This window comes from the organism of the source record quoted next, unplaced genomic scaffold (assembly GCF_019419815.1).
Source record: "Pyrus x bretschneideri cultivar Hongxiangsu unplaced genomic scaffold, Pyrus_bretschneideri_v1 Contig91, whole genome shotgun sequence".
Lineage (NCBI taxonomy): Eukaryota > Viridiplantae > Streptophyta > Magnoliopsida > Rosales > Rosaceae > Pyrus > Pyrus x bretschneideri.
The window spans coordinates 476,882-494,170 of record NW_025999833.1 but is presented as its reverse complement, the minus strand read 5'-3'; the positions used below and the strand labels follow the sequence as shown (position 1 = coordinate 494,170).

At 38.4% G+C, this 17,289-nt stretch overlaps 1 protein-coding gene across 1 annotated transcript; it reads left to right on the top strand.

Annotated features, from left to right (window-relative positions):
* Positions 1-4,880: 4,880 nt before the first annotated feature.
* Positions 4,881-5,349, top strand: LOC125473659. Its single transcript, XM_048576810.1, has 2 exons — positions 4,881-5,026; positions 5,109-5,349. The coding sequence occupies exons 1-2, from the start codon at positions 4,881-4,883 to the stop codon at positions 5,347-5,349; spliced, it is 387 nt and encodes a 128-aa protein (XP_048432767.1).
* The last annotated feature ends 11,940 nt before the right edge of the window (positions 5,350-17,289 follow it).

Below are 17,289 nucleotides of genomic sequence, written 5' to 3'. Positions count from 1 at the left end.
TTTTTTTTTTTGATGGATGCTGCGGCTGTTTGGTGGATAATTAGGGTGCCAAAGTGTGGGGGGGCCACGGCTTAGAAGAATGGGATGGTGGCTTTTGGTAAATAGGGTTATTAGGCTTATGGTGGCTGCAGCACAAGGGAAAAGGTGGAGATAAATGGATTTGATCAATTAAATGGATGGGAATGTGACGGCTAGAGAAGGAATTAGGGTGGTGGCTGAAAATATGAATTAAAGTGAATCAATTAGGTCGGCTAGGGTGAAATAAAAGGGTGAAAATCTGAGATTGTTGTGGGGTGACGGCTAGGGTTAGGTTAGGGTGAAGGAAATAGGGTTTAAGTGAATGATTTTGGACACAAATGCCCCCCCCTTGCACGGCAAGGGAAGGGGAGAAAATAAAAGGGCACGGCAAAGGGTTACAAAGTGGCTAGGGCCTTTGTTTTGTGTCCTAAAGCGCCTACAAGGACTTCAAAGTGGCTAGAAAATACGGACGTTTAAGATTAGGAAAGGTTACCAAAACGGGAAACTTAGGATTAACTTTCCTAAAATAGGAAACCTTGTTTGAGTAGGAATCCTCGTTTTGGTAAGAATTCATCGTTGGAGTAGGAATTCGTCATTTCTTCAAGTCTTCAACTCATTCATTCCTCTTTCGCTCCAAAAGACTCCAATTTGCATCTTCTTGCACACTTTGGCCTTATAATCTGAAAATACACAAAAGTAGCCTTAAACACTAAAATAGCTAAGTAAACACAACATAAATGCACGAGAACAAGCTAATTAAGTCGCATGAATATGCTCCTATCAGTCACCCTCACGTGACAGCCAGCACATCTCAACTCTGGTCGAGGTGTGTCAATTTGGCATCATAGCACTAGGTTAGGCAGTCCTGTATTTTTGTTTAAGCCTTAATTATTTTGATCTCTTATGTCAAAACCATGTCGCCTTGTAGAGAGCTACATACTTTTTCTGAGTCTAATTTTCCAGATATTGGACAACTTGGTGAAGCTATTGCTAATGCTATTCAGTCCTCACTTCGTCCTCCCTAGAAGACCCCTTTGGAAACGGTATATAACTTGAAGCTAAATAATTTCTTTGGCAATGAGGGGTCCGAGGGAGCTGAGTGTTGGCTTAACCATGTTGAGAAAACTTTTCGGGTGATGCAGCAACATGGAAATCTTTCTAAGGACAAATGGGTTGAGACAACCACTTGGTTCTTATGTGAGGAGGCTACATCATGGTGGAGACATGAATCTTTTCGATTGACAGCTGAAGATGCCACAAATTGGGAGATTTTCAAGCATCTATTTCAGAGGAGATTTATACCTCCAGAGTATTTGGATCATAAGAGAGAAGAATTCTTGAATCTGACACAGAGAAAAATGTCAGCCACTAAGTATCATTAAAAGTTCACTGATTTGTCCTGATATTGTCTAGAGATTGCTGCAAATCTTGCTAAGATGCTCCAACGTTTTAAGTGGGGTACTCGTAAGAAGTTGAGTTATTTGGCGATTTTGACTCCCTGTTCTACATATCAAGAATTTTTCGAGGTTCTACTTCGGGTTGAGGAGTCCGAGAATGCTCTAGATAATAATGATGAGGCGGAAGAAAAAGGTAATGCTTAGAAAAATAATACTAGTAAAGATAAAGGGCAATCATCCCACGGTCCTCGTAAGACACAAAATTTTAAACGAAGTCGTACTAGCTCTGGTTCATCTAGTGGTGGTTTGAGTTCTACTATGGCGCGAAGGGGCGGCCGGTCTTTAGGAGGTTCCCAATTTCAGAGACAAAGAGATTCTAATAGTTATGGTGCTCCACTTTGTCGAAGATGCAATAATCAGCCTTTTGGGAAGTGTAGACGAGGTAGCAGTGGATGTTTCATTTGCAGCCAGATGGGGCATCGGGCTAAGCAGTGCCTGCAGAATCAGCAAAAACCCCAGCCTCCTGCTTGGCCACCAGCAGTTCCCCTTCAACAGATTCAGGGGTCTAGTGGCTATACTCCGACAAGTTATAGTGGTGCTTACTATTATCAGGGAGATGTAGCTCAATATTCCAGATGAGCATACCAATATCCCGCAGAACCATATTATTAGGGTAGTTATCCACCATATCTGGGGGGCTATACGCAGTATGCGCCATATCAGGGCGGCGAATCGCAGTGGTATGCTAGAAGACAATCTCAGAACTTTGATGTTGCTTTTAGCAGTGTTGGTTCGACGAGGTAGCCTGATCAACCCAATCAAGGATGAGGTATTCAGGGACACGGTAATCATAGAAATAGAGGTCATGGAGGTTGGCAGCAGGCGCAGGGCTGTGTTCATCACATCACTCTACAAGATGCTTAGAGCAACCCTGATTTGATTATGGGTACGTTGAATATTCTTGGTTATTTTGCTAGAGTATTAATTGATTCTGGTGCTACACATTCTGTTATTTCTCATACGTTTGCTTAAAAGACTCAACCTTACCCCCTACCTCTCGGGTATGAGTTAGAGTTTTCGATACCTAGAGGTGAGACATGTTATGTTAGCTGGGAGTATCAGAGATGTCCTATTCTGGTGGAGGATGTTGTCATGCCAGCTAATCTTGTTCCTCTGGATATTGTTAGTTTCGATATTATTCTGGGCATGGATTGGTTACATTACAATCGTGCCAAGTGGGATTGTTATGAGAAGGTTGTCACTTTCCATCGGCTGGGCTTGCATGTGGTTACTTTTGTTGGCGAGTGTTGTGGATTGAGACAGGACATTATCTTGGCCGTAAAAGCGAAGAAACTATTAAGGAAAGGATGTTAGGGCTACCTAGCTCATGTGGTGCTGAACGAGGATACTTCTACTCATATGGAGGATGTTCGGGTAGTCAGGCATTTTCCTGACATATTTCCTGATGATTTGCCTAGATTACCACCAGATCATGAGGTGGAATTCGCTATAGATTTAATTCCAGGTACATATCCTATTTCTTTAACCGCTTACCAAATGGCTCCTACATAATAGAGAAAATTGAAAACCTAATTACAAGAATTGTTAATAAGGGTTTCATCCAGCCGAGTACTTCACCATGGGGAACTCCAGTTTTGTTTGTGTGAAAGAAAGACAGAACTCTGAGGCTGTGTATTGATTATCGACAGTTGAACCGGGTAACGATTAAAAATCGTTATCCATTGCTTTGTATTAATGATCTTTTTAACCAACTTCGAGGTGCTTGTGTGTTTTCAAAGATTGATCTGAGATCTGGGTATTATCAGTTGAAGATCAAGCGTGAGGATGTTCCAAAGACAGCGTTTCAGACTTGTTATGGCCATTTCGAGTTCCTTGTGATACTGTTGGGGTTAACAAATGCTTCAGCAACCTTTATGGACCTGATGAATAGGGTATTTTGCCCTTATCTCAAAAAGTTTGTTATTGTTTTCATCGATGATATTTTGGTACATTCTAAATCTAAGGCGGAGCATACTAGACATCTCACGCTGGTTCTGATGAAGTTAAAGGAACATCAGTTGTATGCTAAATTTAGTAAATGTCAATTTTGGTGATGCTTCCTTGAATGGCTTGGGTTGTGTGTTAATGCAGCATGGCAAGGTGATTGCTTATGCCTTGCGACAGTTAAAACCCCACGAAATGAATTATCCTACTCATGATCTTGAGTTGGCGGCCATTGTTTTTGCTTTGAAGATTTGGAGGCATTATCTTTATGGGGAAAATTGTAAGATTTTTACGGATCATAAAAGCCTCAAATACATTTTCACACAGAAAGATCTTAATCTCCAACAGTGGAGATAGATAGAATTGCTCAGTGATTACGACTACACGGTTGAGTATCATCCCGGTCGTCCGAACACAGTGGCAGATGCACTTAGAAAAAAATCACGCGGCCAAATTAATGCTCTACATGCATGTCGTATTCCTCTCCTCACTGAACCGAGATCTACTAGAGTTGATTTAGAAGTAGAAGATTGGGAAGAAGCCTTACTTGCTAGTTTTTTTAGTTAGACAAATCTTGATAGATCGTGTGCTCAAGGCTCAAATGAATGATGCAGAATCTTAGGAATTAGTTAAGGCAGTTTCAGATGGGAAAATGAAAGATGTCAGGATTAGGAATGCTAATGGTATGCTGATGCAGGGCGACCGAATGTTCGTGCCTAATGTCAAAGAATTAAAGAAAGATATACTTAATGAGGCTCATGTTTCGACTTATGCCATGCATCCTGGGAATACCAAGATGTATCATACTATTCAACCTTTCTATTATTGGCCTGGTATGAAAAGAGAGATTGCTAAATATATGAGTCGCTGTGCAGTATGTCAACAAGTCAAGGTAGAGAGGAAGAAACCTTTTGGGTTATTACAGCCACTTCTCGTCCTTCAGTGGAAATGGGAAGATAGTACAATGGATTTTGTGTACAAGTTACCTTGTACGCATAATGGTTATGAAGGTATTTGGGTGATAGTGGATCGACTCACCAAGTCGGCACACTTCATACCCGTTCAAGAAAATTATTTGTTGAATCAGTTGGTAGAATAGTTTATTTCAGAAATTGTTAACTATTATGGTGTCCTAGTGAGTATCATTTCTGATCGGGATCCTAGGTTCACTTCTAAATTTTGGGTAGCTTTCTAGGAAGCTTTTGGTTCAAGATTGCTCTACAGCACGGCTTATCGCCCTCAAACGGATAGGCAATTTGAGAGAACCATTCAGAGTTAGAAGATATGTTGAGAGCCTCGGTTTTGTAGTTTGGAGATGCTTAGCATAAGCGTTTAGCTTTGATCAAGTTTGCTTATAATAACAACTATCATTCTAGCATTGGCATGTCACGTTTTGAGGTGATATATGGTAAACCATGTCGGACTCCGTTATGTTGGTCTGAAGTTGGCAGAAGAGTGCTGATGGGCCCTGAGATTGTGGATGAGACTACGCAGAATATCCAAGTGATTAAAGCTAACCTGAAAGCGGCCCAGGATCGACAGAAGAGTATCACCGATAAGCATGCCACTGACAGAGTATATAAAGTTGGAGATTGGCTATTTCTAAAGTTATCTCCGTGAAAGGTAAGTTAAGTCCTCGGTATATTGAACCGTATCGATCACTAAGCGAGTTGGTGAAGTTGCTTACAGGGTCAAGCTACCTCTAGAGTTATCAAAGGTACATGACATTTTCCATGTATCTATGCTTCGTCACTATGTCTCTGATCCATTGCACGTTATCCCTCCTCAACCACTAGAGATTAACCCAGACTTGACTTATGATGAAGAGCCAGTGACGATTTTGGATTGGAAGGATAAGGTTCTCAGGAACAAGACTATGTGTATGGTGAAAGTTTTATGGAGGAATCATTCGGTCGAGGAAGCTACCTAGGAGACTGCAGAACATATGTGAGACCTGTATCCACGTCTGTTTTATGGTTATTGATACGTGTTGTTGTGTAGGAATTTTAGGGACGAAATTTTTTTAAGGGGGTAAAATGTGATGACCTGTCCCAATTGTCATTATAATTTTCTCTTCAAGTATGTGAGATGACGATTATGCCTTCGGTGGCTTAGTGACGTGGATGTACATATGCAGTTTTAAATAATCTTCCTCGCTATCGTAATTAAAACGTACTTGACGTCACGAGTGTGTCGATGCGAGTTAGGGTAGAATCCGAAAATGTTACGACGATTAAAGAATGAGTTAGGGTAGAAATATATTGTTGGGTTGACTATATTTTATTCACCAATCAATTAGTTCCTGTCATGTCTGAATTGTTATTTTCCTTAGGCTAATTGGACCCTAAAACTTTTTTTTTTTTTTCTTTTCTTTTTCTCATGCCAGCCCAATTAGGGCCTTACTTCTTTTCTTTTTGGCCAATCCATGACCACACACACATGTACACACACACACACACACACGTATCCCTCACCCTCTCCTTCTTTCTCGATTTTTCTTTCCGTCCGTACAACCATGAGACCACCACACTCAAACCATACTAAAACATCATGGATCGAGTCTTTGGACACTACCATCTTCTTCCTCACAGCCTCACGAACTCATCCACACCTTTGGTTCATCGAATGGTCATCGAAAACATATGAACCTAAAAGCTCTGACACGGTGGGTTTTTTAGGACATCGTGATCATGGGTGATTTGCACGATTTTAAGGCTTGGGATAGACTCAAAACAACTCCCTTAACATCTTGGAGTGAAATTGGAGTGGTTTGGACATCAAAACACACAGGTTCGTGAACTTGCAGAGTTGGCCAGAGGTATCGAAGGAAATTCCGACCATTTTCTGTTGGTTTAGGACCTCCAATAGGTATGGATGTGTTCTACTATTCATGGATGTGTTCTACTCTTCAAGACCTTCAAATCTATATACATTTCATGGATTTTGGTTGAGTATTGAAGAAGATATTGAATTTTGAAATTTTTTCAAAAACCGGCAAACCACATGGCGGCCGATGGGACTCCGGTGAGTCACTGGGGAAGAATGAGCATATTCCGTTAACTTTAACGGAATATTCTAACGGCATCAAGTAATTTTTACGGAATATTATATTAATTTAATAGAATATTCCTTAACGCCGTTAGGGGTTCCATCAGCATGCCAGGCACTTGCCTGCGTGTGGCCGTGCCTTGGCCAGCGCGTTTGATGTCCAAAATTTTTTCTAAAAATATGGGTGTGTTCGTGTTGTCAAGTAGATCATTTTGGTATATTCAACACCCCATTTGAGCAACGTATGAGAAATTATTCCTAAGGTTTGTATATGTGCTTTAAAATTTACGCAAAATTAGTTATTTCGCATATAGGTGAGATGTACCCCGATGACGAGCATGGACAAGAGAGATTGGGGGGCTATGATCCTACTACTTATTAGTGATTGGGCATTTGCTTTCTATATATCGTGGTTTCTAGAATATTTTAAAAATGATTTATGCTTTAAATGCCATGTCGAAAATGAGTTGCATTTTAAGTATTGCATTATTACTATAAAATCGTGAATGATATCGTTTGATGCTGCGGAGGCCCAATTAAGCTCCAAGTGAGTATATTGTGATGGTATTGGTTGCATTGCACATTGTTATGCATAGATGCATTTAGAGCTCATCATTGCTGCACCCCGGTGTTAGTGCTCCCTGATGTGAAATATTCTAACACTCAAATTAAACCCTCTTATTGACAATTGTAGTAAAGATGTAAGTAGGGATCGTTCTAGGCCGGAGATTAGCAGGGATTGCTAATCTAATAAAAGCTGACTCAAAGATACAAAACTAGGATTAAAAACACTTAAATAAACTCAAAGACTCTTAACTAAACTTGTATGACTCAAAACAACTTAAAATTCTCAAAACAGCACAAAACAATAAAAAAGACTCAAACTAGACTCTAGGACTTACTTTGGACGAAAATGGAATTAGTTTTGACTCAAAACACTTAAAAACACACAATAGGACATATTCTAACTAATTTGACACAACAAAGTAAAGGGGAATGGGTTTTTGACGAATTTAAAGTAAAAACAAGTAACTTAAAGACTTAAACAAAGTTTGGACGAATTTGAGTAAATGGATGGATGATTAGCTAGCTAGAGGATTCTTTTCCACACATGACACATTTGAACACAAATTGATTTCCAGTTGCTTTTTCAATAAACCATGAACCTCAACACCCCAAATTAATCGTGAGATCACTAATTAACCCTCAGATTTTCCTTAAGTCAATTGGATGGACAACGCATCGACAACCAAATTATTCTTCCCAAGTTCCCTACATGAACTGCGTAATAGAGACACAAGCAAAGATCATTAAATTTTGTGAAAATCATAAGCATTGACAAGGCATTTGTAACTATGACATCATGATACTCATGCCAGGAATTTAACTTAACATGATTTTGACAATCAACCTTTACTACTTGTGAATATAAGTTTGTAACGATTATGTGAAACTCCCTTATATTCTAGCATCAAATTCAAGCATGCAAACTAAGTAGGCCTCCTTAATCAACATACAAGAATAAGTTCTTAATCAAACGGTTAAGTAAATTGCATTCACAATTTATGAAATCACAACTGAAATTAATCAATTCATATCACAAATATAATTATGGTTTCAAAGTTTCCCCTAGCTAAAACAAGTTTAGCCTCTCATGTTCACAGCAAAACAAAGAAAACTTAAATTAAACATTGAAAACAAAAGATAGATTACACCTAAAAAAATTCCAACAATCCAACTTGAATGCAAAAACGTCCAATGTTGTTTCTCCTCTTCTTCTTCCTTGCTATGTTGCGGCACAAAGGTTTTAGGGTGTGAAAAGTGGGTTGTAGTGTGTTAGGGTGAATGATAGATGAGTGGCAGGGAGATATGGTGGAAGAAGAAGTGTGGAATGGCGTATGGAAGGTGATGAAGGCTGCGAGATGATGTGTAGAAGGATGAATGATGGCTGGTTGTGTATGTGAGTGAATAGTTGTGTGTATGGGTGCGACAAAGGGTATATATTTGAGGGAAAGGATCTTAACTTTAATTAAATGGTTTAGGAAAGAATTGGACCCCAAATCCTCAAGGAAAAGGAGAATTAAAGTCAAAATCCCAAGGGAAAAGGGATAGGAAACTTGCGGCAAAGAAGAATAGGAAAGGGAATATGGTTTCCCTTGCACGGCAAGGAAGGACAAAGGGTAAGGTGGGTGCGGCATCCCCCTTTGGCTGGGATTAAGGCTTCTAGAACTTGTATTTAAGTGTCCTAAATTAATTAGGGACCCTCTTTGGCAGTTGGAACTTATGTAGGAAAGATTTAGGGAAACAAAGTCAAAATAAGGAAGTTTGACTCATGTTTCCTTCTTTGTGGTTGATTTCTTTACTTCCAAATCTTGAATTAATTTCTTCCATCTCTATAGCAGATTCCTAGCCTCCTTTGGTCTTCAATTTCGTCCAACCACCTTGGTTCAAGCATATGCTATCCATTCCAAGTCCAAAACTGCTCCAAAATGCACCAAAATGCACTTTCTTGCTACTTTAGCCATTTGGACCTACAAACACACGAAAATAGCTCAAAATACTAAAATAACTATGAACTAACAACATAAATGTAAGAAAACAAGCTAACTAAGTTGCCTAAATATGCTCCTATCAAATTTCCCCACACTTAGCTTTTGCTAGTCCTCGAGCAAAACAAAACAAACAAAACACAATCTAGACCTTCCAACAATTGTCTCAGGGATTTCCAATGAACATGACATATTAAAAATCACTACTCACATAGATTTTAGCTCTCTTTACACTTGAGCAAACACTTAACCATAGTTACCACTTACTAGCTCACATTTAATCGATTAAAACAACATTTTGAATGTAGTAACATGCCTTAGAGAATTCCCTCAATTCCTTACTAGATATACTCTCTATTTTCACACAGATTTTCTGACTACACACCTTACACTAGGTATATGTGAGAAGATTGATGTAAACATGTAGACTAGCATTCATATATGTTATAACAAAGAAAGCATTTTCTAGAATTGTTACCATGACATGTATATGATCTCATGAATGGAATGCTACTACTTAGAATGAGAACCAGGGATTCCATATGCTCATACCAATTTCAAACTCCACATATTGAACACATAACATCAAGATAGAAGTCAAGGGGTTGTAATGAGGCTAAGGTATTGGCTAACAAAGAAAGGTAAAGGATAATCAAAGGTTCTTAAAGCAATACGAAGCAAAGTAACGAAATTAACACTTAAATTCACTTTTGAAGGCAAAAATTAACTTAACACAAGGGAAAGGTTCATACAACACTTAGGGTCAAATTCAAACTTTTGGACCATTTCTTCAACAACCAATACTTGTGAGTTCATTCTCACTTATTTCTTAACTCTTTTTCTTTCTTTCTTTTTTTCTTTGCCGTGCCCTTTTAAACTCCCCCACACTTGTTTTCTGCAATATGTAAGTCAAAAGGAATTCCTTCTAAGTCATGCTTCACTATCCTTTAAGAACAAGGGTATGGATAATCCTAATCTAGGCTAGGTGAGGATAATGTGGTTAACAAAGAAAACAGGCTAGATAAGGCTCAAAAGGGTTAATTCTACAATACATATGCAAAAGGGTTAGGCTTTTTGGCTTTGGTTTAACTAAACAACTTCATCTTATTGGATGTTATGCAATCAATATCATGCTTTGAATGAAATGGGCATAAGTTCTAGTATTTAGAACTATAATGATGAAACGCATTCTAAGTAGCAACCAAGCAAAGAAATGATGAGATCATGCAACGACTTTAGAAAACAAGAAATCACAGATTAATACTCTCCAAACAAAGTTTAGGCTCAAGTCTCTTGGGGTTGTAGCGTTAGTTTGAGTTCCTTCCTTCAAGCATGTTACAAAAACTGTTTTTTTTTTCTTGTGATTACATGTGAATTCGTAAACAACAACTATAACTAAGCATAAACCAAAGAGCAAATAAAACTTCCATCCATGTTTGTAACTTTCTTTAATAGTCATGCAATTAAAAACCAATTCCTCATCATTGTGTTGGAAGGTACCCTAAGACACAAACAAACACACAAAAACAACTCTAAAACAACTCTTTTTTGGGTTTTCAAAATTGTTTTTCAAATTTTTTTTTCAAATTTTCGTATTGTATGTTCAAGAAACATAAAAACACTTCAAAACACACTAAAATCACTTAAAAACAGTGAGAAACAACATTAGAAGTGATAGGTGATAAAATCCCACGAAAATCATGCAAAAATAGCTTGTTTACCACCCCCCCCCCCCCCAACACTTAAATCAAACATTGTCCTCAATGTTTCAAACAAAGACTCACATTCAAACAAACAACATAAACTAACAAACACAACTATCATGGCAAAGTAAAAGCAATAAAGAGAAGAGTTTAGGAACGCAAATCTGGTTGTGGATTGTTGGAGTGCCTAAGGCCTCTTTATTTGAATGCATAGGTTGCCTCCCAAGAAACGCTTGCTTTAACATCTTCCAGCCAGACGATATCTCTTCTTAAGCTCTATTGGAACTCACGGCATAGAGGGGTACATCCTCCACAATCTACCCTTCAATATTCTCATAATATGGCTTCAACCGATGCCCATTCACCTTGAATTCTTGGCCATTCCTTAAACTTTAGATTTGGACTGCACCATATGGAAAAACATTAGTAATAATAAAGGGCCCAATCCATTTAGAACATAACTTACCGGGAAACAAACGAAGGCGAGAGTTGAAAAGTAACACTTTATGCCCTATGGAGAATGTTTTGCTACGAATCATCTTGTCATGGAATGCCTTGGTCTTCTCCTTGTAAATGCAAGCATTCTCATAAGCTTCAAGCATAATATCTTCAAGTTCATTCAATTGAAGCTTCCTATGAATTCCAGCCGCATCTATGTCTATGTTGAATGTTTTGATAGCCCAATGCGCCTTGTGTTCTAATTCCACGGGAAGATGGCATGGATTACCATAGACAAGCTAAAATGGGGACATCCCAATGGGTGTTTTGTAGGCCGTACGATATGCCCACAATGCATCCTCCAAACGCAAGCTCCAATCCTTTCTTGTTGGCCCAACGGTCTTCTCCAAAATCTGCTTGATTTCTCTATTGGAAACCTCGGTTTGGCTATTTGTTTGAGGGTGATAAGGTGTTGAAACCTTATGTGTGACATTATATTTCTTGAGCAGCGCCTCAATGGTGAGATTACAAAAATGAGACCCTACATCACTTATGAACACTCTAAGCATCCCAAATCTAGAGAAGATGTTAGTTTTGATGAAATCTGTAACCACTTTAGAATCATTAGTACGGGTGGCTTTTGCTTTCACCCATTTTGAGACATAATCAACTGCAAGTAAAATATAAGTGAAACCATATGAAGAAGGAAAAGGACCCATGAAATCAATGCCCCAAACATAAAAAATTTCAACATTGAACATAGGGGTTTGCGGCATTTGATCCCTTGCACCTATATTGCCCATTCTTTGACAACGATCACAAGTCATACAAAAAGTTCTAGCATCTTTAAAGATTGTAGGCCAATAAAATCTACATTCTAACACCTTAAAGGCTGTGTGTTGTGTGCCAAAATGACCCCCACATGCATAAGTGTGACAAAAAGTTAAAATTGAATTAAACTCACAATCATGCACACATCTACGAAGAATCTGATCAGAACAATATTTCCACAAATATGGGTCATCCCACACATAAAACCCTGCATCCTTCTTGAGTTTATCACGTTTGTGTTTGGTTAGGGTGCTTGGAACTTGTTTAGACACCAAATAATTCACCTAATCTGCATACCGTGGCTCGCTTACCTTAATGGACAACAATTGCTGATCAAGGAATGTCTCTTGGATGGGTAAAGACTCCTCATTGCACACCAAACGACTTAAGTGGTCAGCCACCACGTTTTCACTCCTTTTCTTGTCTCTAATTTCAATATCAAACTCTTGGAGGAGGAGCATCTAACGAATTAGCCTTGGTTTGGCCTCCTTCTTGGTGAATAAGTACTTCAAAGCTGCATGGTCAGAATTAACAACAACTTTAGTGCCAAGTAAATACGAACGAAACTTATCTAAAGCAAACACAATAGCAAGAAGTTCTTTTTCAATGGTAGAGTAGTTCAATTGAGCATCATTCAAGGTCTAGGATGCATAATAGATGACATGTGGTTGCATGTTTTTCCTTTGGCCTAAAACAGCCCTTATTGCATAATCGGATGCATCACACATTAGCTCAAAAGGTATGCTCCAATTTGGTGGAACTATGATTGGTGCTGAGGTAAGCAAGCCTTTAAGATGGTTGAATGCCTTCTCACACTCCTCATTGAACTCGAAGGACACTTCCTTTTGAAGGAGACGACAAAGGGTGGTTGTGCAATCTTGGAAAAATCCTTGATAAATCGCCTATAGAATCCTGCATGACCAAGAAAAGAACGAACCTCTCTCACCGAAGTAGGAAAGGGTAAGTAGCGTACAAGATCTATTTTTGATTTATCAACCTCAATTCCTTTTTCAGAGATTATATGACCCAAAACTATGCCTTGTTTTACCATGAAATGACATTTTTCCCAATTTAAAATAAGGTTAGTTTCTGACGTGATAAATAATAGCACTCAAATTAAACCCTCTTATTGACAATTGTAGTAAAGATGTAAGTAGGGATCATTCTAGGCCGGGGATTAGGAGGGATTGCTAATCTAATGAAAACTGACTCAAAGATACAAAAATATGCTTAAAAACACTTAAACAAACTCAAAGACTCTTAACTAAACTTATATGACTCAAAACAAACTCAAAAGACTCAAAACAACACAAACCAATCCAATAGACTCAAACTAAATCTAGGACTTAATTTGGACGAAAATAGAATTGGTTTTGACTCAAAACACTTAAAAACACACAATAGGACAGATTTGACACAACAAAGTAAAGGGGATTAGGTTTTTGACTAATTTAAGGTAAAAACAAGTAACTAAAAGACTTAAACAAAGTTTGGACGAATTTGGGAAAAACTATGGATGATTAGCTAGCTAGAGGATTTTTTTCCACACATGATACGTTTAAACACAAATTGATTTCCAGTTGCTTTTTCAATAAACCATGAACCTCAACATCTCAGATTAACCATGACATCACTAATTAACCCTCAGATTCTCCTTTAGTTATTGGATTGGATGACATCATTCGACAACCCAAAGCATTCTTCAAAAGTTCCCTACATGACATCATAATAGAGATACAATCAAAGATCATTACGTTCTATGAAAATCATAAGTATTGACAAAACATTCGTAACTATAAAATCATGATACTCATGCTAGGAATTTAACTTAACATGATTGTGAAAACAATCTTAACTACTTGTGAATATAATTTTGTAACGATTATGTGAAACTCCCTTATATTCTAGCACCAAATTCAAGCATGCAAATTAAGTAGGCCTCCCTAATCAACATACAAAAATAAGTTTTCAATCAAAGGGTTAAGTAAATTGCATTCACAAGTTATGAATCACAACTGGAATTAATCAATTCATATCACAAACATAATCATGGTTTCAAAGCCTCCCCTAGCTAAAAAGGGTTTAGCCTCTCATGTCCACAAGGAAAAGTAGACTTAAAGTCAAAAACCAAAGGGAAAAGGGAAGGAACTTGAGGCAAAGTAGAATAGGAAAGGGAATGTGTTTTAAAGCTACAATTAGGCAAGGATTTAGGATAGAATAAGAATGTAAGGTGCGGCATTGAATAAGGTTAAAAAGGAATGTGATCTTGGGACACAAAATAGGGAATAAGCACTCCCCTTGCACGGCAAAGGAAAGGAAAGGGTGAGGTGTGCCACGGCAAGGGTTAGAATGGTGCAAGGAAGGTTTAGTTGGTGTCCTAAAATGCATAAGAGACCTTCAATGTTGCTGGAACTTAGGTCTTTTAGGATTAGGAAAGGTCAAACCAAAATAGGAAACCTTGGCTTAACTTTCCTACTTCAAGTAGGAATCCTTCTTTGATTAGGAATCCTTCTTTGATTATGAATCCTAACATCTTTAGGTCTTCAATTTCATCCATTCCTTGTGCTCCAAACATATGCTATCCATTCCAAGTCCAATTTTGCCCTAAAAGGCTCCAAAATGCACCTTCTTGCTACTTTAGCCATATGGACCTACAAACACATGAAAATAGCTTAAAATACTAAAATAACTATGAACTATCAACATAAATGTAAGAAAACAAGCTAACTAAGTCGCCTGAATATGCTCCTATCAATTTTAATGCATTTTTTCAAGATTAAAGTGAGATTATGCAAACAATCATCAAAGGAGTCACCAAAAACACTAAAATTATCCATGAATACCTCAATAATCTTCTCAACATAATCAGAAAATATACTTACCATGCATCTTTGAAAGGTGGTTGGTGCATTGCATAAACCAAATGGCATACGACGATAAGCAAAAGTACCAAATGGATAAGTAAAAGTGGTATTTTCTTGATCATCTGGAGCTATAACAATTTGATTATATCCCGAACAACCATCAAGAAAACAATAAAAAGAATGACCCGCTAACCTTTCAAGCATTTGATCAATGAATGGCAAAGGGAAGTGATATTTCCTTGTGGTGGCATTAAGCTTTCTATAATCAATACAAACCCTCTAACCTATTTGGATACATGTGGGCACAAGCTCATTATCTTCATTCTTCACCACAGTGACTCCGAACTTCTTTGGAAAAACTTGGACCGGCGAAACCCAACAACTATCAGAGATGGGATAGATCACGCCACAATCAAGGAGTTTGATAATCTCCTTCTTCACGACTTCTATCATTGGAGGGTTGAGTTGGCGTTGAGCTTCTTGAGATGGTTTAGTCTCTTCCTCCAAGAGTATACGATGCATGCATGTAGTAGGGCTTATTCCCTTGATATCGACCAAGGTCCAACCAATGGTTATTTTGTATTCCTTTAGCACCCTTACCAACTTGTCTTCTTCTTGTGCCGTGAGTGAGGAAGCCACAATGATGGGCATGGTCTCTTGTTCACCCAAGAAAGCATACTTCAAGTGGTTTGGTAATGGTTTAAGCTCAAGGGAAGATGGTTGTATCACTGATGGAAGCAACTTATTAGTTGAAACGGGAATTGAAATTGGGGTTGGGGACTTACCATTGTGCCATGGTAATGACTCTAGGGCAGCCACCACTTCAACTATATTATCACAAAGGGGCACAACATGGAATTCCAGATTGGTGCCATGGGTTTGAATTGGTGCTACCATTTGGTTTTTGAGTTCTATTCCACTTGTAATGACCGTTTCAAGTGCATCCTCATGTAATTGTTCAAGATGTTCCTGTACCAATGATATCAATAGAAAAACATGAATGATCATCATTAGGATATTTCATAGTTTCAGAAATATTAAAATCAATAACTTCCCCATTAAATTCCATCGTTAAAGTCCCTTTGAACACATCGATCTTGGTGCGGGCTGTTTTCATGAATGGTCTCCCAAGAAGGATCGGCAAAGATGTAGAATGGGCCATATCTTCAATCTCAAGCACATAGAAATCAGCTAGGAAGATCAAGTTATTAACCTGCACCAAAACATCTTTCAAAACTCCTTTTGGATATGCATTAGAACGATCGGCTAATTGAATAATCACACCATCATTTTTCAACTCTCCTAGGTTCATGGATGCATAAATAGAGTATGGCATGACGTTAATTGAAGCTCCTAAATCTAACATAGCATGTTCAAACTTAGTTTGGCCAATAACACAAGGGATTGTGAAGCTACCTGGATCTTTGCATTTTGGAGGTAGTTTCCTTTGTAAAACAGCGGAAACATTTTCACTTACCCTCACCATTTCTTTATTCGAAGCACTCTTCCTTGTTGTGAAAAGCTCCTTCAAGAATTTGGCATACTTGGGAACTTGTTTGATTGCATCAAGGAGTGGAAACTTATACCTTCCTAAATGTCTCAATAATGTCTTTGTCATTCTCCTCTTTCTTTGCTTGCATAAATCTGCGAGGGAAAGGTACATTGGGTGGAATAGGGTTAGAATTAATGGAATTTGAACCCAACTTACCTATATTGGATGAATTGGGGTCTCTAAGTGGCTGCGGCAAGGGTATTTCTACCCTTGCCGTGGGTTTGCCTTGTCCTTCTTCCTCCAATTGCAGCTTGCCATCCTCTTTTTGACTTGATTTGGATGGTTTTGGATCAGTGCCAACTTCTTTACCACTTCTCAATATGATGACTTTGGTAGATTCGAATCCTCCATTTGGGTTGACAATGGTTGAACTAGGGAGTTTGCCTTGGTCTCGAAATTGTCCTACGAACTCTGCTATCTGCCCAATTTGCTTTTCCAAGTGGTTCACCCTTTTGTCTTGATTTTGCATTGCTTTGTTTTGATTTTCTTGCCTCTGAGACAAATTGGTAAGTAACTTAATAAGCGTATCATTATCCAAAGACGTACCTGAATTTGTTTGGGCAGGTTGTGTTTGAGGTTGATTTGGTGTGAATGGCTTTGTATAGAAACCTGGAGGTTGCTGCCTAAATCCTCCTTGTTGTTGAGGTTGTTGAGGTTCCTTCCACTTGAAATTTGGGTGATCTCTCCAACCCGGATTGTATGTGTTGGAATATGGATCATTTCGTGGCTGATTTTGGTTTGGAATTCCAATAGCATTTGCACTTTCCCATCCCCCATTCTTAATCAATTGAGGGCACTTTTCAGAGGAGTGTTCTTGGATAGAACACACGCCACATACATTTGGTCCTTGCATCCTCATCCCTTCGGCTATCTAGGACACAATAG